Source organism: Balearica regulorum, chromosome 12 (assembly GCF_011004875.1).
Source record: "Balearica regulorum gibbericeps isolate bBalReg1 chromosome 12, bBalReg1.pri, whole genome shotgun sequence".
Lineage (NCBI taxonomy): Eukaryota > Metazoa > Chordata > Aves > Gruiformes > Gruidae > Balearica > Balearica regulorum.
This window is the reverse complement of record NC_046195.1, coordinates 6,482,320-6,509,341: the sequence shown is the minus strand read 5'-3', so window position 1 is coordinate 6,509,341 and position 27,022 is coordinate 6,482,320. Positions and strand designations below refer to the sequence as shown.

General features: G+C 39.8%; 1 protein-coding gene and 1 long non-coding RNA gene across 2 annotated transcripts in view; one reads left to right on the top strand and one right to left on the bottom strand.

Annotated features, from left to right (window-relative positions):
• Window positions 1-27,022, bottom strand: part of TRPM1 (transient receptor potential cation channel subfamily M member 1) — a 113,457-nt gene that overhangs the window by 28,810 nt on the left and 57,625 nt on the right. Inside the window, exons 5-14 of the mRNA XM_075764661.1 lie at window positions 18,502-18,581; window positions 17,507-17,702; window positions 16,306-16,519; window positions 14,570-14,694; window positions 13,694-13,865; window positions 11,007-11,181; window positions 8,744-8,867; window positions 4,103-4,175; window positions 3,149-3,249; window positions 309-482 (exon numbers count right to left, since the gene is read on the bottom strand). Of these exons, the coding sequence (XP_075620776.1) occupies window positions 309-482; window positions 3,149-3,249; window positions 4,103-4,175; window positions 8,744-8,867; window positions 11,007-11,181; window positions 13,694-13,865; window positions 14,570-14,694; window positions 16,306-16,519; window positions 17,507-17,702; window positions 18,502-18,581 (1,434 nt within the window). The remainder of the gene's footprint in view (window positions 1-308; window positions 483-3,148; window positions 3,250-4,102; window positions 4,176-8,743; window positions 8,868-11,006; window positions 11,182-13,693; window positions 13,866-14,569; window positions 14,695-16,305; window positions 16,520-17,506; window positions 17,703-18,501; window positions 18,582-27,022) is intronic.
• Window positions 1-27,022, top strand: part of LOC142603511 (uncharacterized) — a 68,488-nt gene that overhangs the window by 24,374 nt on the left and 17,092 nt on the right. Inside the window, exons 3-4 of the long non-coding RNA XR_012837459.1 lie at window positions 11,538-11,623; window positions 14,585-14,700. This is a non-coding gene — a long non-coding RNA (uncharacterized LOC142603511). The remainder of the gene's footprint in view (window positions 1-11,537; window positions 11,624-14,584; window positions 14,701-27,022) is intronic.

Below are 27,022 nucleotides of genomic sequence, written 5' to 3'. Positions count from 1 at the left end.
TTTAAACCGCCTTTGCCGGATGCATAACATGTACAAGGAAGGATGAAGATGGTATTCTTATTTCCTTCTGACAAGTGCAGATAAGCACTGGCTTATACTGCTGTGGTATGGCTGCAGGTGGTGCACATGGGATAAGAGAGGGATTCCTGGCTCAAACACTGAAGAGTGTCTCCTGCTGATCTTGTGAGAATGTGCAAATGAGCATTCTATAGAATGAAAATGTGTATCTTCCTTCTCTCTCTGTCCCCCAGGATGGAAAAAAACCCCACAACTCTTCAACAGTTTTAATACAAATACTTTCATCTCACCCAGTTCAGGAGTTCAAGCTTTCTTGGGTCTGTTTCTTCTTCTGGCTCTTCTTTTCCTTTTCCTCCCTTTTTCTTCCCTTTTCCTTTCCCTCTGGCTGCTTTAGTCTGAGCTGCTGGAGATTTCTTCTCCTTCTCAGGAGCTGTACCATCAGGAGCTGTAAGGCTTCCTAAAGGCTGTATTTAATAATGCATCAGAAGTATTAGAAATCTAATTGATCGCCCAGTACTTCATTGCATACACTCCTATTGAACTTGCTCCTCAGTCAGCACTTCTCACATGCAGCCAACTAAAAATGATAATTTCCTCAAGTATAAGGACCTTTTTGCATAGCTACCACTTTACCCTTTTTTTTAAAGCTGTTATGTCTAATGTAGTCAGTAACACTGAAAGCCAAAGTAGCCAAGCAGGTAGACTGTGGAGGATTTCTCTTGCAAAATAAAATCAGTGCGAGAGGACTGGGAAGTGGCACTTCTCAATGTTCTGACACTTCAGTTTCTTTGCTTTCAGTGAAAGCAACAGTTGTCAAAATAAATAGCGACAAGCAGGATAAGGAGCTGGACAGAAAGAATGTTGCATGATGCCAAATAGCATCTGTACTGTGGAGGCAGAAAGGAGAGGAAAGAGAGCCACTTACCGGTTCATTTACATTCTGCAGACAATATTTCTGCTTATACCTTTTCAGATGCATTTACTCTTTGCAACATCCTTCCCCTTTTCAACTATCTACCCAAGCCAGGCAGGCACACATGCAAATAACTTGACACTACTTGTCTGTGATTTGGAGGCTTAACTTGCTCCAGTTAATGCTTAGGTTATACAACTTCCATGAACATGTAAACTGGATTGCAACTATCCACGCTCTGTACAGAGAGCTACAGAACCAAGCCTTTAACAAGGCTTCTTTTCTGTGGTTTTGTTTGTCTTAAAAAAATGTTCTCTGCCTAGCTACCATGAATCCATTCATAAGCCTGGACAAAACTGCAACTGCCAACTTGCAGCACTGGCTAGTCTGAAAGCAATCTTTATGAATTTGAAATGACAGTGAAGTGCAATGGGCTGATACTGTTTCCACAAATTGTTGAAGAGTATGAGACAGGCCAAAGCAGTACCTGACTTCAGTTGCTAGGTGATGCCTCTGAATCTAACCACAATAATATGGAGACTGGAACATTCCGTCCAAATAAATATTTTATAGTAATAATACTTCATCAGCTTTAGGATGATTAAATCCTCCCTGTATAAGCATTTTTAATGAACCTTGAATACTGCAAACATCACATTACTGTAAGTGAAAGAATAAAACAGCATATGCAGCAACATTGTTTAAATTTAATTATACGGGCGTCCAGATGAAATAAACCTCACCATTATGTATAGCATGTTTCAGGAAAGACAACTAATTAAAAAAATAATAATTCTTGCACTTCATTCTTACTGCCTCTTTTAGGCTGGTCTCCTCATGACACTTTATAGTAACTCAACACCACATGGCTCACACAGTAAAGCAAAAGCATCAATACAATGAGAAATGAGAAGTGGCTTAAATAGAGGATTTTAGTTACACAGATAAACAAAGGCACTGCAGTGTTTCATCACTGACTTCAACTACTGTAGCATCAAACTCCAATAATTTGAGAAAGGAAATCCAATTTCAGGACCTGTCCTGGTTTCGGCTAATATAGAGTTAATTTTCTTCCTAGCAGCTGGTATAGTGCTTTGTTTTGGATTTAGGATGAGAATAATGTCGATAACACACTAGTATTTCAGTTGTTGCCAAGCACTCAAGGACTTTTCAGCTTCTTATACTGGCCTGCAAACGAGAAAGCAAGGGGTGCCCAAGAAGCTGGGAGGGCACATCACCAGGACAGCTGACCCCAACTGGCCAAAGGGCTATTCCATACCATATGATGTCATGCTCCATGTATAACCCAGGGGTGGCCAGGAGGTGGCACAGCTCAGGAATTAGCTGAGCATTGGCTCCGGGTGGTGAGCAATTGTGCTGTGCATCACTTGTTTTGTATATTCTATTATTATTATTATCATTGTCATCTTCCTTTTCTGTCCTGTTAAATTGTCTTTATCTCAATCCACAAGTTTTACCTTTTCCTTTTTGATTCTCTCCCCCATCCCACTGGGCAGGGGGAGCAAGTGAACAGCTGTGCAGTGGTTTTAATTGCCTGCTGGGCTAAACCATGACAGGACATAAAGCTTTACCGAACATCTGCTTCTTAGTTCATTTGGCACAGCTCCGCCTGCCAGAGGTCTGTCTTCTGCAATGGTTTCTTCTGGTTGTCAGGATTTTGCTCCATTAATCCAAATAGAGATTTTCATGGCTATTAATGAAGCGAGCAACACAATTCCTTCTAAGCAGCTCCGTGAATTTCCTTGCTGCACACTTTCATAGGTAGCCTGGGACCCTGCCCACTGCTAGCACATGTCAATGACACACACAGTCAGAAGTCTAGGCAACACTAGTGCATCACGCAAGTTCACTAGGTGTGACCAGGGCTGCAATTGTTCAGCTGTATATAAGGCCACAGATTGTTTCTAGTAAATGCTTTTTTTTTTTTTTTTTTGCTTTCAAATCCCACAAGGAATCTTAAGTAAGGTTATTCTTCTGCTTGTCATGAAGTTGATTTTCTTTCTTTGACAGAGTTTAAATTATTGCTAAATATTTGCAAATGGCAGTATAAGGAAATTTCAAAACAAATAGGTCATCCTGCAACAGTTCGGCATAAACCAGAATTCAATACTGTTTCTCCTGCCAATAAAATTCAAGGTGTGAATATTCCACCAGTTATTTTAAACTGTTAACATGACTAGGGAAACTTTGTCTTACTGGCCAGTGGTGTCCAAAGACAAAGATTTGGCTGCGTGCAATGTCTACACGATTCCAGGCCAAAGCCAAGCTGAGCTGGTCTGGAGCAGATGCATTGGTACCTAAAGAGAAACACACAGATGTTTAGTATTTCATGCATGATGAAACAAAATTGGAACAAACTTCTGTAATTCACTTCTCCAAGAACAAGAAAACAGCAAGCCCGACTCATACCATACTACCATTAGAATAATTGTACCACAAAGCAGTGGATTCATCAAATCAATTTATAGCATCTTCCATGTAACCCCATAATCCTAATTTCAAAAGGATTAACCAGATTCTCTCCCTTTTCTCCTTAAAGCTTCCACATTGACTTTATGTTCTGATTCTAAAGATAGACATTTAACTGTTCTAAAAGACTCCTCACAGTTCCTCTGGCTGATGCTCTAGATACGAGTACAGTAATTCCTCTCTTTATTTCTTAGCTTTGGCAACTGCAGTGATCCCATATTGAGCCCGTATCAACTACCACATACCTGCAGACAGAAAACAGTTGTTTCAGCAAACATAACAAACTCCAAATAAATGTGGAACTGGTCCTAAATTTTGCCCTAAGGCTTAAAGACCATAATCTGAGATCTGGAGAAATCCAGATAGTATTTTAATCTTCCCACCTTTTTCTAACTTTATTAATATGCGCTAGAACTGCAATAAAATGTGTTGAAATATCAGTAGTATAGTAGATGCAGTCCCATCCCAGGCTTTCAGGTGAGGAAAGCCACACAAAACTTTCAATCTTGATTTTATGCTTCAAGCTAATCGGAACCTTAAGCCAAGCATGTTCAGGTTACTTGTTAGGATCCAAGTGAATAAATCAAAGACTTAAACATCAAGAGTGAACCTCAGACAGTGTATAGGATTGTCATCTTGGGATCAATTTGTGCATCCTTCCTAACTGCTTGCAAAACCCACCTTTGAGGAGAGCAGTTAAGATAGACATCTCAATGTCCTGCTGCCCTTCAGATCCCATGCGGAACACAGTAATCTAAAGGATGGCATAAAACCAAACACACAAAATTACAACACATGAGAGACTAAACATGGAAATAGAAATAAGAGCAAAACAATGAAGCTTTTTTATTTTCTAAGACTTGAGATTCTTCAAAAAGTACAGTTCTGCTAATTTTTTCTTTAAATTTAATTTTGACAAAAGCATTTAATTAAATACTTTCAATAAAGTTATCCTAAAATATCCCTGCATTGGTAAGTGTGACAAGCTTGATGAAATTCTTCACCAAACCTGTGATTTTTGAAAAGTGGTGACAAAACTGCCACGCCAAACTGACTGGTTTTTGACAGTTCTATTACTTTCCAGTGGTAATGGAAATGCCAGCTTGGAAATGGAAATGCTAGTTACCAGATAACTATCATAGCATTAATTCTATTGACAATAACATTCAAATACTTTTAGTTGCAGGATATGCTACATATTGACAACCAAAAAAGCAGAATCAACTAATAAAGAAAAGCAATGATTTCCAGTCACATTTGCTTCATTGAGTCCACTGATTTAAAAAACAATTCACTGATTTAAAAAACAGTAATTCATATAAAGCTTAGCCATTGAACTACATATTAAAAGATTAATAATTCAAAAGCAGAATAATCTAATATTCTATGTTAATTAACTTAATACTGAATGCAGAGAAAAAAACCCAAATTCTTCATTTTCCAAAAGCAACTCTTCACAGCAGATGCTAGCATTAAATACTGGGAATAGCAATCTTTTCAACAGTTGGAACGGATTTTGCATGAACACAAAGATACATGACATTAGCAGAGAGATGAACTAAAGGGAAAATGTTATTAACTAACAAGAAAGTATGCAAAATTACCAAAAATGCAAACCATAAGCCTGCTTAGGCTGCACAGTCAGCATCTGAATTTTGCTGAGTAAATCAGGCCTGCTCTGATGCACATTTTAAATTCGTAACAGTTTGACTTAAGGCAGCTGTGGGCTCTCTTTTCTCAAGCAATTCTAGGAAGGCTGACTCTCTTAAAGTCAGCTTATCATAGTCATGCTTATTACCAACTTGACTTTTGCTGAAGGTGGAACTAATCTTGGCACCATACAAATGTAAATAGATCAACAGTACGTTTACATTACCCAGACAATCTAAAGACCTCACATTTGGAGCCCTTAAGTAAGATTTTATATAATCAGCTGGGCATGCTAGTAATACTTCTGAACACATAAGAAAAAAGCATGGACGGGTGTTTATTTGATAGCAGTACAGAGCTGCATTGCTAGAAAATACACCATTTGCCATACTCTGTGCGTAGTAGTATTTGCAGCTGGATTAATCCTTAGAGAATTTAGTTCTGGCAAAGGTATTTAAATGTTGCTAAAAATCATTCAGAATTGCATAATCTGGCTTTTATGAACCCAAGAACTAAGTAGTATCAAAATCTGATCAAAAATCAAGGAACGGAGATAAAACTAAAATGGACCTTCTCTTCTTGCAGAAATCCCTCCCACACTAAAGGGAATTCAGCATCAAATGCAATGAACCTTGGAGTGAAAAGCATTGGAGAGGATGGAGGAAGAAGGGAAACGCAACTAGGAGAAGAGACTTCTATGATACTGTATAGGAGGTGGTAAACCACTTATTGGCATTTAAGTACTTAGTTGTTATCTGGAAATGTATAGATATGCAAGCAAGCATTTCCTTGGCAGCTGAGATCATTATAAAGAAAAGTCAGAGGCATGAGCCAATGCCCAGCATAATCTCTAGAAAAAAGGCCAGCTTTTTGGAGAGTGTGGAGAATATGAACCTGGTAGGAAGTCTGCAAACCACCTGGCGACCGCTTGACACAGATTCCTATCCCAATCCTACGTCATTTCTATTGTCATAGGACACTTTCCTGAAAGGCATTGACACTGGCTTTGTAGATTAACCCTGAGAGCCACTGACTGTGTTTTTTCATGTGTTCCTTGTCTCAGTCAAAATCCCCAAACTTCACTGAATGTTTTATACAAGCTTTCACCTTGTGAGAGGCTAGGCTCCTATGGGCATGTCTATGACAGAGAATATACAACAGTACAGCTGGCATTATACTTTAAGAAATAACTTTACTTAACATTTGAAAAATTTCAAAACCAGTTTTAGTGTCCATCTTTCCAAAGCAGAAGAAAGAAAAAATAACAAACTTCTTCATAACATAAACTATGTTCCAAATTCTTTACTAGCCTTCTTTCTACTGATTTGAGACTTAAGAAGTGTTGAAAAGTAGAACAGGACATCTCAGAGAATCAGAGTTCATTCAGTGAATATGATGAACTGGATTTCTGGAGGGTTTTTGTGCTCCTCTTTGTTCCTTGACTGGAACATCAGGGATAATTCTAATCTGATATACACTCATTTCCAGTGTTTAATTGCTCAAGAGTAATGTAAAAATAATGCCTTCATTGGTATTCTGATCACTGGAAGCAGCCTGTACAAAAAGAGGACTAGCACAAAGCTTGAGGTACAAACTTGAGGAAGTTTCTTTGCATTATGATTAGTACCACTGTGCTGAGTTCAGCTCTGTATCTCATTACTCTAAGTGGGGATCAAGCGGCATCTTTCTTGTGTTAGTCCTTCACTCACTACTACTATCAAGTCAATATGAAACCACACAACAGAAAAGATAGAACCAGAAGCATGCCTGTGCAGGGTAGTGACAACTCGAGCAAAAAATGGTGGGACTGTTCATGTTCTGATCTGTGTGTGTAAATCAGGTCAAATTTTAGACAATTTGATTCAGATCTTACTTGCATAAAAGCTATTACTGAAGAATCAATGGCACTTACACAAGTAGCACATAGGGACTCCTCCCCTTGTTCACAACAATGCACCTGACCTTAAGCTCAAACTAAACCAGTGCGCCAATTCTGAAGTAAATACATCAGGATTTAGGCTTAGAAAACTAAAAATTACATTGTATTCATTTTCTTTGCTTCAAATCTGAGACTGGAAATGCAAACACTGGCAGGTACTACATGCACTATTGCCATGGCAAGTAACAAGCAAACACTCAAGGAAAAAGACTTTTTTCCCCCTTTCACCATACTTCTCAGGGCTCTAGAGCAGGATTTATTATTTCTCATTGAACAACTAGACAATTACTTCCAGAAATCAAAAGAACACTCCCTACTGAAAATAGTAAGCACTGTTAGGAATGCTCCATTCAGTTTATTGTTTATTTAAAATTTTAAGAAAAAAGTTTCACATCATCCCTTGGAGATAGTATTAAAGTTGGGAAGACCAGAGTTTAGAGTTTATCTCCAAGCTGACCAAAGACAGAAACTGTGGGCTCTGTGGAAGGAAAACATGCTTCCTTTTAAGGGAGCATGAAACACCATTTTCCAAGAACTTAGAAAAAAGCCCCTCTTTTCTCAGCCTCATGAGAAAAGTTTCATCTGTCATTCAAATTGTTTCTTTACACCTGCTCCTGTTATAGGTGTCACTTCCTCAGTGAAGTTAGGAAGAAAATTAACTTTATCCCAGCCAAAACCAGGACCGTTAGTGATACAATTAGGCATCCTGAAGAATGAAACTGCCCCACAGTTCATACTTAAATTCAATGGCAGTTTGATTATCTGATTCCCTACACACAGTCTGAGGAGAAAGTTGCAGTAGTTCTCGCTTGTTTCTATCTAATAGAAATATGCAACATTAGCAAAAAAGATAAAAATATCAGCCATACCAGTTCCAGCTGTAACTAAAAAACCATGAAAAAATCCATCAGACCATTCATCTGCTATGAAAACAGCTGCTTAGGATTTGTATGAAAGAATGAAATGGAATTATACCAGGACTCAAGGGAGAGGTCATATTTAAAAAATTCACTAAGACAATTAGTTAAAAGAAAACACTCAAAGATTCATTTTGCCTGCGCAGGCACAGTGAACACAATTTCAAGACACTGTTCGCGGACAACAGATGTGAATGTTAAAGATTTTCTTTTCCTGAGCACACTTTTCTCTGCAGCTGAGATATGGCAGACAGGCAGGAACCTGACCGAGTAGTGCAGTACATAGAACAGGCCTGCAACAAGCCAAGGTCAGGCAAAGCTGGGAGATCTTCAAGAATCCTTAATGTTCCAATTTCTTCTGAAAGAACGGAATAGCCCCTTTTACTGGAATGAAAGGCTGTTAAAAAGTAACTTTACCAGAAGACGAAAACTGTGCTGATGCACTCTGAATGCTTATTGCTCCTAGGAAAACTTTCTTCAATTATCTTTCCTCTACTTTCTGCAACTGATCCTGGGTTTAGTGCATTTATCTCAGTGTCTTAGTCTGCCTTGCAGAAGTCCATGAAAAAAAACTCCTATCATCTTACACAAGAGAAAAATCTGAAATTGGTTTTAGAGGCTTTCCAGAAGACAAAATCCCTTTCTTGGCCTATGCTTATGAATGAATGATTGTGTATACTTATGGAGCTATGTGGAAAGAAAGAAAGAAAAAAAAAAAAAAGCGTTAAATTGTAACCCTGGAAGAATGCCACTTGAAAGTACTCTATAGAGTTTGGTCACAGAAATTATCTTGTGAACTACTTTTAGGACACTTACAAGTTCTTTTTTTTTCATGCACTCCATAAGAATGATGAACAGTTGATGAGCTTGATTCCTGTTGTAGTTAAAGGTTTTCTGGATGGTAACTAGAAGCTGGTCCCTAAGGGATTCACTTATTATTCTAAAAGAAAAATGAGACATAAAAGAAGATATTGCCAGAATTAATATATATTCAGAAGGCCTGCTGTTTTTCATCCACCAGTACAATGACTTCATTTTGAAAATAAATGAAAACACACACTTTGCATTCAGTACAGGTAAGGAGTTCATGAAGAGTTAACTGTAGTCAGGAAAATTCATACCCAGACTGGCTCTTACGCATCTCAGTACCTCAACATTGATTTAAAAACTGGCAGAGAACTTGAACTATCCTTGAATATAATGCAGGTAGCTCTTACTCTTGTTTTATATTATAGATACAACTTAGTTAAGAAGTTAAATCTTCAGGATTTCAGCAGTACACCTTACTGGACTCTGACCTTTTCCTGTAAATGTTGAAAGGCCCTTTGCATATAGCTAAAAAACCAGAACTATTTCACACTACTGATATGTCACCTTGGTTATCCTCTTAAACAGAGGATTTAAATTGCTAGCGTATCTGAAAACTCTTAATACACAACTGAGAAAGAAACAAACCAAAAGATGACTAAAGAAATTAGATCTATTAGATTCCAGAAAGGTCAAAAATGTTTGATTTCTTAAAGCAATCTGAAACAGAGCCCTTCAATCTTCATTTATTTCCTAATAAAACACATGTATTTTCAGATGATGGCAAACATTACCAGCAGGCATTCAAAGCAGTGAGACAGCTGAGCCTGCCAAGTGCAGTAAAATTCAAAGTTTACTGTGACAAAATCATCCTTTTAGACAGCAGGGCCGACAAAAACTTATCATTACAGACCTGCCTTACCAGCAGAACACATTTATCTCATCATAATTACTGGAGAGGAAAATTGGATGCTGCATCATATGCACTCGGAGAGAAAGTCATGCAGTTAGCAGATCTCAGACAGACTAATCCTGATAAGCTCTTTCAATTACCTATGAGCTGACACAAAGGATGAATGAGAAACGGGGGAGGGGGGAGGAGAGGTCGATCTAAGCTTGGTCGACAGAACGGAAAAGAAAGTTGCTGAATCATACATACTGTTTGTAGGATAACATATGTAGTATGTGTAAACATAAAAAAAATCCAGTATCTGAGTGGCGCTCTCAATTCAACAAATAACATCTGCACTGCTTGACAATACAGTTGTCTGCTTAATATTTAACCCAAGCTAAGCTCCAACTTCAGTCAAGAAAACAGGCTATTTCTTCAGTGCAAGATGGTGTGCCATACCCTAATCAGACAATATACTAGGTTTTTGCCTGAATCTAGCTACTAAAGAAAATCCTGATATTAACAATGACAATAGGGAAATGTATGTTATTTGACTGGGAGAAGCAATATTTTAAACTAAAAATGCAACACTCCTTCCACGTGTAGTATTTGGCAGGACAGATCTTTTACTCTGCAGAGCAGATGAGCTTTATGCTGCTCATACAGGCTTTGTATCTTCTTTAAAGTAACCATACTTTCTATCAGCCAAAGGAGCAGACAACTAACTATCAAACTAACAGATTCCAGAAAACTTTGGATTTGTAGTGGCTTTTACAGATTCATTTGGGGAATGGACAGGAGGGCTGTGGAGCAGAATGCTCCAGACAACATCTTCCACTCTGTTCATGACATCAGGCAGCACTGCCCTAAAGAACCACCACAGATGCAAAAAATAGGGAGAATGAAAGGAAGCCTAACATTTTTTCAACTGGTCTGGCATTCTTGGAGAATGAAGCTCATTCACACAACACACTAAAACCAGGCAGTACAAATTTTGCAAACACATACACTAATTAACCTCAGCCCTGGCCTGAGAAAGACAGTAATTATTGGGAATCACTTCCTCCTTGCTTAACACACCCAACCCAGCACCAAGTATAGTGCAACAAACTTTGATGGAGCTTGTATGACAGTGTGCTGCACTGAGAGCAAGCTTATTTCAATAGACTATCAAAGACACTCCAAGTGGTAACAATTTCTACCCATTAATGCCAGGGCTAATATCAAACCCGCAACAAAATTTGATTGACAGCTGAATGCCTGTCAGTAGTATTCTGTCCCTGAGGTGTTTTTTTATGAAGCTTTAATGAAAACACGGCATACAGTCCTAATTGTCCTCCCAAGCAAGACACAGCTTTGGTGAGTATCTCAAAATCTTACCCTCCTTCTTCTGAATACTTGTGTGCAAATGACAGAATATCTGATGCTCGTCCGCTACCATCACATATCACAACAGGGAGAGGGGGTTCTTCTCGTAGACACTCTAAGACGATGGAGATCACGTTGGGACCCCCTTCCACTATGAGCCCAACTACAGGAACACCTTGTCCTAGCCCTGCAAAAAACAGAAGAAGAGAGAGAAAAAAAAAAAAAAAAAGAAGTGTCATTGAAACTTCGTTTAAGAGGTTGAGATATGGTAAGTGGATGTGATTTCCGTGTTACAGCATCACTTCAAACATGAGCAGTTAGGAAAAAATGATGACCATTTCATGGCCAACACACGGAAAAATGTCCATATGCCATTTCATAGCCCCAGAAGGAAAACAGTAAGATGTCTCTCTGCCCTTGCTTTTGCATCAGCTCCATACTGATAATTTATTCACTCAGTGTTGGTCAACTGTTTGTAATCCCTTTTGACAGACACCATGTACAGATAAAACAGCTAACATGATTCTCCTATTACTTCATTAGCTTCACTGTTACTTGGATGGCTCCCAGCTACTGTGTCTTTGATGCTTTAACTCTTCATTGGTTACCTACAGGAAGTCTTCAGTAAGGTGACGTACACCTATGCTTTCTCCTAAGATAAAAAATATGAAATTAGTGTCTTTATCATGAGGCTGAAATGGCTGGCCGATGGAAGAGACGACAGCTGAGCATCCCTTTGCTGTCCCTGCCTCACTGTGATCTCCAGGCATAGGATGACAAAGGGAAGCCCACAGGTCACACGGTCTCAAGTAGCCTTGGTCACAAGATACTCAGGGAAATGAAGGACAAAACATTACCTGAAGGCTGACTAATCCCGCTATTATAAGCATTTGAATTCAGTTCTTAATCTGTAAAAAGACCAGTGCTTTATAAAGAAGATGCACTTTTTTGTACACCTGGGAACACGTGAAAAAGTTTGTATTCAACCTTCATTCCTTTCTGAAGAACAGGAACACCACGCACAATAACAGCAGAAGCTTCCTGACATCCTCCTGTCAGTATACCCCAGCTCTGATAAGGAGGAGTCACAGAGCATGGGCTGGCCTGTGTATCCATGAAATCCTTAGCGATTCCTGCGGAGATTTCCCGAAGAAGTGCCTGTGCTTGAAGTGATTAAAAAGAAATAAAAGAACTCCCTGTATGTTGTTACTGGTAGGTGTACTGCAGCCCTTCACAGAATTCTTAATTCCTATGTGCATTCCCAAATTTGCCCTTCTCATGACAAAAACCACCAAACAGTACTTAAATCAGAACCAATATCCCCAGCCCCAGCGGTATTGAAGGAAATGATACAGAACATCTTGCCTCTGGGCCCTGACTTCTTATCTTCCAAGCCAGTGCTCCCTTTTACAATGTTACAACTCTCCCAGCACTTCTGCAGAAGACAAAGATGAAAAAAGCATAGCTAACGTTAGCTATTTCTAATGTCTGTGGGCAACAGTGCACAACACTGTCTCCACACTCAAAGGCAAGGGGCATCATTTTGGTGAGTTCAGTTTCTTAAGCTTACTGTAGGCAAAAAGCAGTACTTAAAGACTTTCCAGAATGTTCAGATTATCTTGTGGCTGATCTCCAACTGCGCCTTTCAGCTTTACCTGGCACTCTACTTCATTTTTCTGCTCTACGCATAAGAACACTTAAACCTTATTAGAAACTTTTGTTGAGTTCAATGCAATTGTCATTCTGAATGTTTGGGGTTTTTCTTATTTATACAGGCCTACACAGGTTACAACAGCATCTGTAAGAAGTCAGAAAAGCAACCGGTAGATCTTATGTCTATTCTCCAGTAGTTCTTAATTGAAGTGTGGATTCAAACACTATTACCCTTTTTTGGACCATTTTTAGTTAGGTTGTTGTTGTGGGTTGTTTGTTTACAGTTGCTGGAAAACCAGAGCTACTAAAATTTTTTAGTTATCGAATCTTTTAAAAAAGGGGTTTTTTCTACAAAAATGTTAATGAAAAAATTTCTTTTAAAAGAATTTTAAGTAATGACAAAAAGAATTCTCGAAAGTTGTTTTAGAGAGACTGTAACAACTGGCAGAAATTTTAAAACTATACAAAACTCTAAAAATGAAGCACTGATGTGAAATTAGCTTGAAAATGCCTTAATTAAAAATCAAAATCTCAGCTGAGTTTATCTGGAAGAACAAAGAATTTTGAGTGTGATATTTCAAATGAAAGAAATTCATATAAAAGAGAAAATAAAATGTTAGTATGAGCATTTGGAGTCAGAAACCACTGAGCTGCACAGAATTCCTGTAAACAGGAACTGTACAAAATCATCCCATTCTGTGTATTTACTGATGCTTATGAATTCAAGCTGGAAGCACACAAATTCTTTACATTTTCCTTTCCTTAAATTCTTACTGCCTTGAAGCTTCTCCTTGCTATTATTTATCAACGTTTCTTCCTCCTTTTACGCAATCCTTACTTTTCTGGGTTTTTTGTGCTGTTAGATGTGGGCTCCTTCACCACTTATCAGACAGCGTATGGTCTAGTTTAGTCACACAGTTCTGATCAAATTCCTCCTAGAAGGAGCTGGAGGAAGCATTTAATCTCAGTATCTCGAAGTATTTCAAGCGCTTCTTCCCTCCCTTCCTTTAAGATGTTATATTTACAGTTTGCCCCGCTGTACTTACGTGTGTTAATTTTCTGGAGGGAAATGTGTTTTTCCAACTGACGTCGTAACTTTACTTCAGCTCCATATTTACCTAGCGTACCATTGTCTGCCAGAATGAAGTGGGTATGGGAACTGTTGAGCACAGAGAGCTTACTTAGAGGGTTTGACATTGTTTGGTAAACCCGTGTTACCTGTGTATTAAAAGGATAGATGCACCTAGATTAGAGCTAAGAACCAAATGTGAAAATCCCCCACACTGCCCAAAAGAAGCACATGCCTTATGAGGAAACAAATCAACCAGACCTTTATAACCAAAAATAGAGGACAATTAAAAATGGAGCTTGCTTTTACATTCAACACTTGAACTCTTCACAGCAGTGTCTTCTTTGGAGGATGATAGTCACATCTGTGCACTCTCTTGCGTGCTCCCCTAAGCTCATTAACGTACTCTCCTTGATCACACACTGTGTTACATAATCCTCTTACTGCATTAGAAAATACATTCTCATTTGGAGTTCCTAGTAATTAATATGCCACCGCAGAGTATCCATCTACAATAAATGCCAGTCTTGTACACATAAAGGCCCTTACATGATTTATAGAGGTCTCAGTATGCCACACTGAAGTTAGGACCTAAAACTCTGTCACCACAGAGAGGCGTCTACTATTGAAAGCAATGGAAACATCACTAGCTCCATATTTACTTTGAGGTCATATATGACAACCTGACAAATATATTTAAACAACAGCTTTTCTTCAAGAAATTGTTCAATTTCAGCTCTTAGGCATGCTTTAGAAACAGTGAAAATACAAATACTCCAAAAAAAAGATGAACAGTGCATTTTGTTACACAGCTGACATTGCTAATTACATGGGAGTTTCCTTAAAGACTTACATCTTTTCCTATCAGATCTTCCTTGTTTTCTACAATGCCCCACGGTGCAATTCCTATGGCACATATTCGTCCTCTGGATTTGGAAGAATGATCTTTCAAGGCATCTCCCACATGACGAATGACACCTACAGGTACAATTAATTTAATTCATTCTTGGCACTTTTGAGAGATCGCTAAACAACAGAATTTTCTTCTTGCCTCTCATGGAGCTCCCTGCTTTTCCAGATTGCTTTCACTACTAAACTGGTATCTCTACTTTATAATAGAACATGCAATGCAGACAAACCCATGCTTTTATTTTGTAATAGTTCTGTGTAAATCCTATTGCCTTTTCACATCCTTGTTCTGAATTCAGTGAAGTCTTTGACAGACTTACCCAGTTACGGGTAACTTGCCACAGTGTAATCTGTACCATTGTCTGGAATTATATTATTCATTGTACACAATGCTAAACACATACGGAATGCTATCACTAGGGTCTCAGCAAGCAAAAAAACCCCAACCCTATAGTTAACTAAGAAATATTTTTTCACTTAAAAATTATTCTGAATAGCAATCATCACCTTCCCTTTGGTTGTAAAACCAAAGTCAAAGGAATTCTTTCTTATCTTACATAGTTTTCTGAGAAATAACTTGATACAAAGATTTATTTCAGCTAAATAAAGATATCATTAACATAAATGAAATTACTTAGAAACCAACTGGTCTCAAAAAGTAACAATATATAGGCAATCATCAAAACAGCTATTTTTCAACATGTCTTTCAAATTTTGGACATCACATCAGACACTGCTTTTTTGACAGAATGTACGAACAGTGCCAAAAAACTCCTGGTGGAGTTATGTGGAGTTGCTGTACCACTGATGTTTTAGATACGGTTAAAAAGGAAACACAGAAACATAAAACTGATTGAGGTGGCCAGAGACTGGAGGAAAATGCAAACAGGAGATTGCAATATCTTCCAGTAGAGACATTTACAATCAACTTCAGGTTTGAGTTTCAAGATTGCTGATTTACAGTTATTCATTTCAGAACAAATACTTTGTATAATTACAAGACAGAGAGAGCACATGTGTGGCGGTGGGTGATCCCATGGAGACAAGTGACTCAAGGACACGGCATTTAAGGTGGATTATCAATAGATCACTAACTCTCAGAGATCACACAGCCTAAAGGCTAACTCAGTCCTCGGCTGCATGAACAGGAAAGTGTCAAATGGAAGCAGAAAGGCTGTTTTACTTCAAGGATTAAAAGCTTCATCAAGCACTGTCTCGAAAATTGCAACATCCAAAATTCAAGAAGGCTGTTTAAAAAAATAGAGAGAGTTCAAAGCAGAGGTGTGACAATGACTGCTTAGCGTGACAGTTTTATGGAGCTCAGTCTGTGCAGTTTGACAAAAGTGCTGTGTATGAAAACATGCTCAGGAAATACACTTTTAGTAACAGAAAGATCTTTGTATATATGTATTATAACTAGTAGTAGCTTCCTTGCTACTGAAGCCAAGGATGAAGACATTTTTCAGGGGAAACACTGAGTAATGCAAATCGATATTGACCCAGGAAAATCTTATGGCCTGGACTGGGTAGGAGATTAACATAAATGATTACAATGCTCCTTTTTTGGTCTAGTGGTTAATGACTCACTCATGTAGACTTAAATCTTCTGCCTGTGGGAAAGATTAGTGAACAAACGTCATTGAATTCTTAAGTAAACTAAAAGAGCTGGTAATTGCTTACCTGTACTAACACCTCCAGTGAAAATCCAAGCTCCTGTGGTCATGGCAGCCTTTATCAGACCTTTTCCAAACACTTGCTTTAATTTAGGTTGCATTTCAAAGTTCTGGAGGCCTCCATGGACAGAGATTAAGAGTTTGGGCAGTTCCAGTTGCCAGTCTTTCACCATGAGATGCAGCAGAGAATCTGGTTTAGTGTCATATGACACGCGGATATACTGCAAAGAGCAATGTGTAATATTATTGCTCCATCTGCTCTGTAAATTGCCTATTGACTGAGCAAAGAATGGTTATATTAAGCCTTCCATCTTGAAGAAAGAGTTTTACAATTTTAAGCACCACATTATTAAATTCCTCTGCTGCTTATGAATAGAAAAAAAACAAGTTGAAACCTTTCACTTTGCTATTGAGAATTTACCATTCACTTAATGAATTTTTAAAAGCTCCACTTTCACTCTTCACCTGCAAAACTGACTGCAATCAAGCGATCCTAAACTCTTATTACAAATCTGCATTGTTGGAAGCCACCAATTTAAATGATTGGAAGGTGTTTCGTATTGTTCCTAAAACCTCTGGTTTGACTGCCAAATAGAAGCAATGACCTTCATAACAAATAGGAGGCTTATGTTACCTTTTATCCCATTCACTATTGATGTACATATTTCTGCCTCTGAAGCAATGATTTGTATTCTTCTAAGTTTAGCTCCACCATTGTGATTTCTTTTCAAACTACAACTCTATCAAAGAAAACTATGAAATAAACTCGTGTTTATTTCTGCTTTAAAAACAAACAAACCACCACTAACAAAACCCACCAACCTCTCCCACACTTTTTGGAGAAGTTTTTGCAGTGTGGTTGCCTTAGGTGGCAGTCTCACAGATCTAATCTAATTTGGCCCACAAATCTAATACAAACAGATGGAATCTTGGGCATTAATGCACGCAGCTGCCTCCTTAGCTGATATTTACTGACAGTAACTTCAATGAAAATGTTTCATCAAGATATTATAAGGGGCTTCTTAAGTAGGTATTATATTTCTCTTCCCTTTCCTCTTTCTCATTTTGAGCATCTTGTCCACACCTTTCTGAGATAGCAGAGACCCCCTTCAATTTCAATGGATTATGCACTGAGTGAACTGGAATCCTGACATATCTATTAAGCTAACATACCAGATGAATATCTTAGAGTAGCCTATAGTCCTTACCATGGCCTTATTTGAATGTCCTCCTCCCTGGAATTCAAGGTTTCCATAGGCATCAGTTGGGTATGTTTGGGTGTGTTTACTGACAGACCATTTCTCTGGCTGAGCTTCCACTTGCTTTGTTTCTTCTCCATTTTTATTCGCTGTTATACTTGGAGGAGGTGGAACATGTTGATTAATGAGCTGGCCACAGCAGCACCTGTAAGTTAAAATTCGAAGCAACTTTCATTACAGTATCTTTGGATGGTGATTTAAATAAAAAATAAACAAATCAGAAATTAGATTTTCAACTGATCATGCCTTGTTCTACATGAATCATAGAAACACCTCTTCAAGGTCATATCTGTTGTATTTGTATACACACATATGCCAGACTTACCAGCCCACAGGTGTTTCTTAACAAGCAAAGATAAAAAAATTTCACTTCACTTCTGTTACACACTGGAAAGCTGTTCTAGGCTAAAGGACAGAGAAGGAGGAAGAATGCAGAACAGGAGCAGTGACCATCTGTTTCTTACTCAAACGCGACAGCTAGAATGTGACATAAATTGTTATGTTAACCAAAGAAGCCGGACCATAATTTAGCTAGCCTGTGCAGTAGCAGTAGTATTTGGACTAAGAATTCCAGTCCCCCGAATAATATTGTCATTGGTAGTGTTATACTAACTGTGAAGAAAGGTACCACTTGCTTCACAGTGCACATTATCGCACCCTTGCTTTTGGAATTCAGTATGAATTTATGGCCTGGTTTGCAAAGCTAGGAACTAAAAACTTCCTGCCATTCCTGTTGCCCAGCCTTATCATCTTTGTATGACATGTCCCATGGCTCTGTACAGATTCGAGTACAAGCACACCTTGCACTTTTATTCCCCTATCATCTCTCCTTTAAAGGCAGTGAGAAAACTTGGTCTCAATTTCACATGTCTAAATCCAAATCAGGTCCAGTTTCTTCAGTATTAAACTCTTCTGTTGGCCAAAACAAAAATTTCAAATGTTACCTGCTAATGTCTTTGTTGTTAGCAATTACATAGATGCATTCTCTTTTTGAAAAGGTCTTCTCTATCCAAGCCTTTTGACCCTTAAAAGGGAGACAAACATAAGAAACATACTGAAAAATTTCTGTGGCAGATATAGTAACATTTGCCTCCTATTTTCAGCTACTGTTTTTAAAAACAAGCACTGAATTCATTAAATCACTTTTAAATACCAGATACAACTACTCATGAAGCAAGTAGGTGATGTGAATTTTCCATGACTTGGACAAAATTCAAACCTCAAATGTGTGTAAAACCTTTATGCGCAAGGATGCTTGTCTTGAAGTTATGATGTTTATCTGAAGGTCTATCAAAAATGCAGGTGCTTCTTCCTATTTAAGTAAACAGTAAATGAACTCAACGTAGTACAGAAAAACAGCATAAACTGTGACATAAATAGATTATATAGTATTTACTCCAAATAATACTTTAGTATTGTTGTTTGTATGTAGAAATTGCTTTCCAAAAACTTTCCCTGATAAACAAAATTGTTTTTTCCTGTTGTAAATCAAGTTCCAGTCATTCCTAAGGCATCTTACTCTTAACGAGATGTGTCTCAGGAGGAGGAATTCCTTAAATTGAAAGAACATTCAACAGAAAAGTACAAACTCTTCGGGCACAGTGTAGCTGTGAAACAGGAGGAGGAGAACAACCTTGAAGACAAAATAAGTTTGTGTTGGCCTATTATACTGTGTTTGCAAACCAGAAATTAGATCAAGCTCACAGCCATTTTAAAAACAACAATGTGTAGGCAAGCTTAAAAAAAATCGTAGATCTGTGCAATGCGGTTAGAAAGTCTGTTGCAGAAGTGTAGTCCAGTTGAGTTTGGGAACAATGAAGGGAGTGAGTTCAGAAATAGCTGCAGCCCAGAGTTTCCCATATTTTGTACTTGCAGACCCCAGGCCTTCTCTGTCCCTGCAAGCATCAACAAGGCAAAGTATCATCATGATTGCAATAATAAACCAACATTTAGTGGTGAATTTAAAAAAGTGAACTCAAAAGCTGCCTTTTAAAGAAATGCAAAATGTTAACACTCATGATTCAAAGACACCAATAACTTTGCCTTGCTGATGAAAGCTAGTCTTCCAAGCTTGAATTAGGGAACTGTATCTTAACTCATTTTTCATGTAGCAAGCAAATGTTGTATGTTTTGCTTCAGTTTCCTCTGTGGAGATGAAATGAAATTCTTGCAGAGACAAAAGCTGAAAACGACATGAGAACTTTCGGGGTGCCTTCAACAAAAAAAAAAAAATGGGCCTGTCCTAGAGAAAGACCTAAAAACCTTGCTGATTTCCTGACTTAAGATTAAGTCAACTGCAGATTTCTGTAGGATGAATGCTCTGTCAGCTTGTCTGGTAATAGCTTTGAGACTGGACTAGCTCCCTAAGAGCTGCACAGTCTACAGCATGATGAATAGAGGGTGTGGTAGTTCATCCTTTTTTCTTGTGTGAGACAAGAGCTGACTGGCTTCTTCATTTCTGCCATTATGTCTGAAATAATAGGAGACTACTTGAAGTTCCCTCATTGTAAATAATTGCAAATAAATTGCAAACCCAAGCTGCTACTTCATGAAAAAGCTGTCCATAATCTGTCCAGGTACGTAACTGTTTGCCTCTCTTGTCAGGGGCCTGTGAGCTAGAATGCCGTGATAGTAATCCTGCACTTCTGCTCTCCCCTCTAATATACTTACTGATTTACCAAGACAGAACCACCTCATTTCATTTTAAAAGGAGTTGTTTGGGAGCTCATAGCACCACAGAGAAAGGAAGAGTTAAGAACTCATTAGACAAAACTTCATGTAGCTTACAATGTTAATTGCTTCCTGAATGACAAGGCGTATATTTAAGGCATTTAGCATAAAGAGCTTTATTATGGAGCAAATTCGGAAGGAAGAGAGTATTAAATTTACTATCTAAAGGCTGTGTGACTTGGTCAGCTTTCCTGTCTCGACTCCATACATTACTTCTTCAAATGATCTTAAAAAGCCTTTGTTCCCAAAAATATTTAAAAGATTCTATTTATATGCTTTCTGGGAAGGCTTTTACAAGATGACAAGTTTTAGCAACAGTGTTATTAGAAACAGAGCTCAGAAAATGCTTTACTTTTATAGCATCAGAGTCTAGTTATTGAGGTGCAGTTCTAGAAAAGTTCAGAAAAAAACCACTCAAGACAGGGAGATCCATAGGGCCCTGTGGTATATGGAGATGGGTGGTTACAACAAACAATTGCTGTTTACCTGCTCAGAACCAGACTTTGCTAATTTACAGGTATTCAGGCTGTTCAAAATAGCCAAAATCAGTCTATTTCAATGGAAGTACACTAATTTTTAAAAATTAATCCAAAACCACAGTGTCCAAATTCCCTGCTGTTTTGGAGCTACGTCCAATGTTGTTACTTGTGCTTATACACACCATACTAGCTTCTGACCTTTAATGTTATAAAATGAGCTTAGCAGGAACCTGTTACAGAGGTTACGTCATTTATCTACTTTTAAAATTCTGTATTTTCATTTTTAATTAATTTAGGTTTTATTAATATTTTATATATTTTAAACATATTCACTTTTTTCCCCTGAATAAAATTTTAGATTTCTGTGTGGTCTCTGCTAACTCCTTGACTGAGTGGCACAAATGCCCAAATCAATCCCACAGTGCAGGAAACACTCTTCAAAATATAACTGGTAACAGATGCTGCACATTTAACTAGTCTGTAGAGAACACTGGAAAGTGCTAGCTAGAAACATCAAAACAACTTGGATTTTTACACCATGTCACTGAGTACTGCTTCACCTTATTCCTCATAGCTTATCACAGAACAGTTTCCTTTGCTGTTATGTGTGCTTCATGTAAAAACAGTTAATTAACCACTGGATTAAGTCATAGACATAATATCTGTGTTTGGAAGGAAGCTTTTGCATCCTGGCATCTAAAATGAGCTCTATAATACAGCTGAGGTCTCAGCTGTGCAGTTGTTCTTAAAACCCCTCTCACAGGAGGTCTATTATCTACTGCTATATTGAAAAAACCCATACATACTCCCACCTAAAAACCCTGTTAGAAATCAGTGACTATAGGTACTACAGTTGGACAACACATTGTGCTCTACTGGCTTATTTTTTCTGTGCTAATGAGAGGAAGGCAAAAGCAGTCATTACAGGTCGGGGAAATAAAACCTCAGCACATTTGGTCAGCCTTTGAAGTTTCACTGCTTTTGTCTACTTAATCTGCTTAACCAAAGCTTCATTATAATCCAGTGCAAATACTTGAGCAGAAACATTCACTGTCAGAAAACAGGCACTTTCCCCTCTTATTTGATAAAGATTCTGTATGTTTCACTCTCTGGATTGAAATAAATTTGGTTTCTTGAGGAAAAATATAAGTACGCATTGTGGTGGGTTGACCCTGGCTGAGGGCCAGGTGCCCACCAGAGCCGCTCTATCACTCCCCTCTTTCATTAGACAGGGGAGAAAAGGTACAATGAAAAAAAAACTTACGGGTCGAGATAAGGACAGGGAGAGATCATTCTCTAATTATCATCATGAGCAAAACAGACCGAACTTAGAGAGGGAATTCATCTTATTTATTACTAAGCAAAACAGAGTAGAGGAATGAGAAATAAAACCAAATCTTAAAAACACCTCCCCCCACCCCTCCCATCTTCCCGGGCTCAACTTCACTCCCGGCTTCAACCTCCGCCCCCCCCAGCGGCACAGGGGGACGGGGAGTGGGGGTTACGGTCAGTTCATCATGCGGTGTTTCTGCCGCTTCGTCTTCCTCAGGGGGAGGACTCCTCTCATCGTTCCCCCGCTCCAGCATGGAGTCCCTCTCACGGGAGACAGTCCTTCACGGCCTTCTCCAACGTGAGTCTCCTCCACGGGGTGCAGACCTTCAGGAGCAAACTGCTCCAGCGTGGGTCCCCCACGGGGTCACAAGTCCTGTCAGCAAACCTGCTCTGGCGTGGGCTCCTCTCTCCACGGGTCCACAGGTCCTGCCAGGAGCTTGCTCCAGCGCGGGCTTCCCACGGGGTCACAGCCTCCTTCAGGTGTCTCCACCTGCTCCGGCGTGGGGTCCTCCACGGGCTGCAGGTGGAATCTCTACACCCCCTCATCCTCCCTCCATGGGCTGCAGGGGAACAGCCTGCTTCACCATGGTCTTCACCACGGGCTGCAGGGGGATCTTGCTCCGGCGCCTGGAGCACCTCCTCCCCCTCCTTCTTCACTGACCTTGGTGTCTGCAGATGTTCTTACATCTTCTCACTCCTCTCTCCGGCTGCAAAAGCGCTCTCTAACTGTTTTTGTCTTTCTTAAATATGTTATCACAGAGGCGCTGATTGGCTTGGCCTTGGCCAGCGGCGGGTCCGTCTTGGAGCCGGCTGGCATTGGCTCTATCAGACACAGGGGTAGCTTCTAGCAGCTTCTCACAGAAGCCACCCCTGTAGCCCCCCCGCTACCAAAACCTTGCCACGCAAAACCAACACATTCCACCCCTCGCCTCTGTGAATCACATATTTAAGAATTACCATTAAAATATACATTCAACACAAAACTTCACAAACACTAATCACATCAACAAAGAAAAAGAAAAAAAAAAAAAGAATTCCCCACACCAACATCAAAACAACACTATCACAACACCAAACAAGAGTGGACAATCTACACACAAAATCTATCTCTAGTCCCTTCACAAATATATCACTCTCAAGTTACGTTCAGTCAATGTTTTGCCCGTTACCTCTTCCAATTACTATCCTTATCTCGAGTCTCTCGTGCCCCACGTTGGGCGCCAAAAAGGACTGTGGTGGGTTGACCCTGGCTGAGGGCCAGGTGCCCACCAGAGCCGCTCTATCACTCCCCTCTTTCATTAGACAGGGGAGAAAAGGTACAATGAAAAAAAAACTTACGGGTCGAGATAAGGACAGGGAGAGATCATTCTCTAATTATCATCATGAGCAAAACAGACCGAACTTAGAGAGGGAATTCATCTTATTTATTACTAAGCAAAACAGAGTAGAGGAATGAGAAATAAAACCAAATCTTAAAAACACCACCCCCCACCCCTCCCATCTTCCCGGGCTCAACTTCACTCCCGGCTTCAACCTCCGCCCCCCCCAGCGGCACAGGGGGACGGGGAGTGGGGGTTACGGTCAGTTCATCATGCGGTGTTTCTGCCGCTTCGTCTTCCTCAGGGGGAGGACTCCTCTCATCGTTCCCCCGCTCCAGCATGGAGTCCCTCTCACGGGAGACAGTCCTTCACGGCCTTCTCCAACGTGAGTCTCCTCCACGGGGTGCAGACCTTCAGGAGCAAACTGCTCCAGCGTGGGTCCCCCACGGGGTCACAAGTCCTGTCAGCAAACCTGCTCTGGCGTGGGCTCCTCTCTCCACGGGTCCACAGGTCCTGCCAGGAGCTTGCTCCAGCGCGGGCTTCCCACGGGGTCGCAGCCTCCTTCGGGTGTCTCCACCTGCTCCGGCGTGGGGTCCTCCACGGGCTGCAGGTGGAATCTCTACACCCCCTCATCCTCCCTCCATGGGCTGCAGGGGAACAGCCTGCTTCACCATGGTCTTCACCACGGGCTGCAGGGGGATCTTGCTCCGGCGCCTGGAGCACCTCCTCCCCCTCCTTCTTCACTGACCTTGGTGTCTGCAGATGTTCTTACATCTTCTCACTCCTCTCTCTGGCTGCAAAAGCTCTCTCTAACTGTTTTTGTCTTTCTTAAATATGTTATCACAGAGGCGCTGATTGGCTTGGCCTTGGCCAGCGGCGGGTCCGTCTTGGAGCCGGCTGGCATTGGCTCTATCAGACACAGGGGTAGCTTCTAGCAGCTTCTCACAGCCCCCCCCGCTACCAAAACCTTGCCACGCTCTTCTGAGCTTGAAAAAAATAAGTGCTTTTTAACAGCCTTGGAATGGATGAATTGTTAAAGGACTATGACAGATAAGCCACAGTTTTGAGACCAACAGCCAGTGGGAGTATTAGGCTAGCAGACAAATAATTGCTACCAGCAAGATTATGGCACAAAAAAACAATGCACGTTTTCCATTTACCTCTAAGAAACACACAAAAAAGCAACATCTCAACTTGTTGACAGCACTGAAGTTCAAACCTGCTTATTATTGCAAATCCTGAGTGTACTAATCAGAATCTAATTTTGAAAAAATACATTTCAGATGTTCAGTGGCGTATTTGTTCTCCTTTATGAAAACTGACAAGTCTCTGAAATTATGATAACAAAACAAAATCAAACCACTGCTAATTCTTGATCTTCAGCCTAGAAATCAATATGTTTCTGAGAAATAGTATTAATTAATACCGGGTTTATATTATTCCACTTTATGGATTTGTTAGTTCTCTTTAGAATTAAAATAAGGTATCCTCCTGCAGAAGGTCCTTCTGCAGAACGGAATGGTAATCAGTGTTGTTGGTTTGTAAATTATCAGTCAACAAAACCAAGATCCTAAACAAACAGTTGCCTTTAAACACAAGAACTATTCTATAAAGATCAGTTGTCCTTTGACTATCACCAATGAACTACACTATTTGCTGAGAAACATGCACATCTAGGACTGCAGACATGCAGTAACTGAAGAGAATTTTTTGTCTCACCAGCACCCCCAGACAATTCCAGTTTGCTGCTAAATTAACATTACTTTTAATGTACTTCACTTCATATATAACCAATCATTCAATGCACAAGTACTGGGCCTGAATTCCAGGCTGTACCAAAACAGAGCCCAGAGCTCTGTTTCACTGCAGCTTCATGCAAAAGCAGCAGGTGAGCTCTGGACCAATGCATCTTTGGCAAAAATCTGGGGTGGGAATCAACACAGGAGGGCAAAGCGACTGGAAACATCATGCTACAAACTCGTACACGCCATTGTGCCACCAGAAGCTGTGAATTTCAGCTGTCATATACCTCTGCATTATAGCAGCAGTATTTAGTGTCTGTGAATAATCGTAATGATAAAACTACCACCAAAGGAAGTGAAAGAATTTTTGGGGTGGAGGGGGGCAGGGATGACAGTCATAGTGTCGTTGGAGCACATCCTAAGCCCAAACTCAACCAGACCTAAAGTCAATGTAGTCAGCCCTCTCAACTGCCATGATCCCCAAAGAGAGACGCTCCATGCAACAGGGACACGTGTCTGCTAGATGGCTTGGCGTGCTTGACTTGGGTGCAGGATGGGATGGGGCTTTAGCCTTGTCTTGCAACTAGAGAGCATCCACTGTAGGACAGCTCTGTGGCATCTGGAGCCCTACTAAAGAGCACACGCTCCCCCGCTGCTGCTCCCCAGCTGCTGCACCCCAGTGAGGCTTTGCCTGTACCAGGCACAGCTGGTCAGCAGACAAGTGGGCACGCAAACAGCAGTGTTTGGTGCATGGAGCCATGTACAGGGAATCAGACACAGCAGACAGTGCCTGGCACACAGATGCAATAGGGGAGTAGGCAGGGGACAAATGAATGTATGTTATGCGTAATACAGGGGTTGACAAAGCTGCTCAGGCTAAATCAAGCACAGAATAATACAAAAATGGAGTTGGCTGGGCAGCAGAGCTCACATCTGTGGAATAATACAAATTACTTTCACCAACATCTTGTTAAGATATGGATTGATTATTGTCATTTATGGAAACAATCAGCTGTAACCCTGTTCACACCAACTTACCAACATTTCTCGGTAATCCTCCTTTAGCTTGCACTATGCTGCAAAAGGTGGCATCACCAGGGAAGTAAAATCTCAACTGTATTGCCCAATTATTTAATTAGAATGCTCTATAGAATTAAACTGGGATATTTATGTCAGATTCAAACACAGAGATGTTTGCTTTAAGATAGTGAGGGAAAGAAGTACTCTGGAGTGGAACAAAAAATAAGAACTCAGTCCAATAAACAATTGGGAGAAAAAAGAAAAGAAATCATTCTATCAGCAGAATCCCTCTTAATATGGAATTTAAAAACTGATACTAGAAATATTTCTATTTTGTGCTGCCTTTAAATGCAACATCCCAATTACACTATTCATTGTTCTTCTTCCAATTACACTATTCATCATTCGTCTTCACTTTGAATAGTTTTTCCAAGTACCCAACTAATCAACCTTTCAGGTGGATCAGTTCTACCCAGAACAACTGTCCTCCCAATAACAGTTGTCTTGCTTGGAAAAAATACTCCAAACTATGTGATGAATGTTAATAGCCAATTTTGCAGCCACTCATGAACTGGTAAGATTTTACTGAAAAGTTGTTCTTTGCTAAGAAATACAGGAGTAAAACCATAATGCTATTTTAAATTTGTGTTATGTCACTAGGGAGCCAGAGCCATGAACAATGTGCCCAACTACAGAACACAGTGACAGCCTGTGAATCTAAACTAAATTTCCAAAACCCTAGTTTGCATGAGTTATATCAAAAATAGTTATTTGTATAACTGATAATAGTTTTAGCAATTATTAGAATATGAAGTACCAAACAATATCCAATAGAAAAAGGAT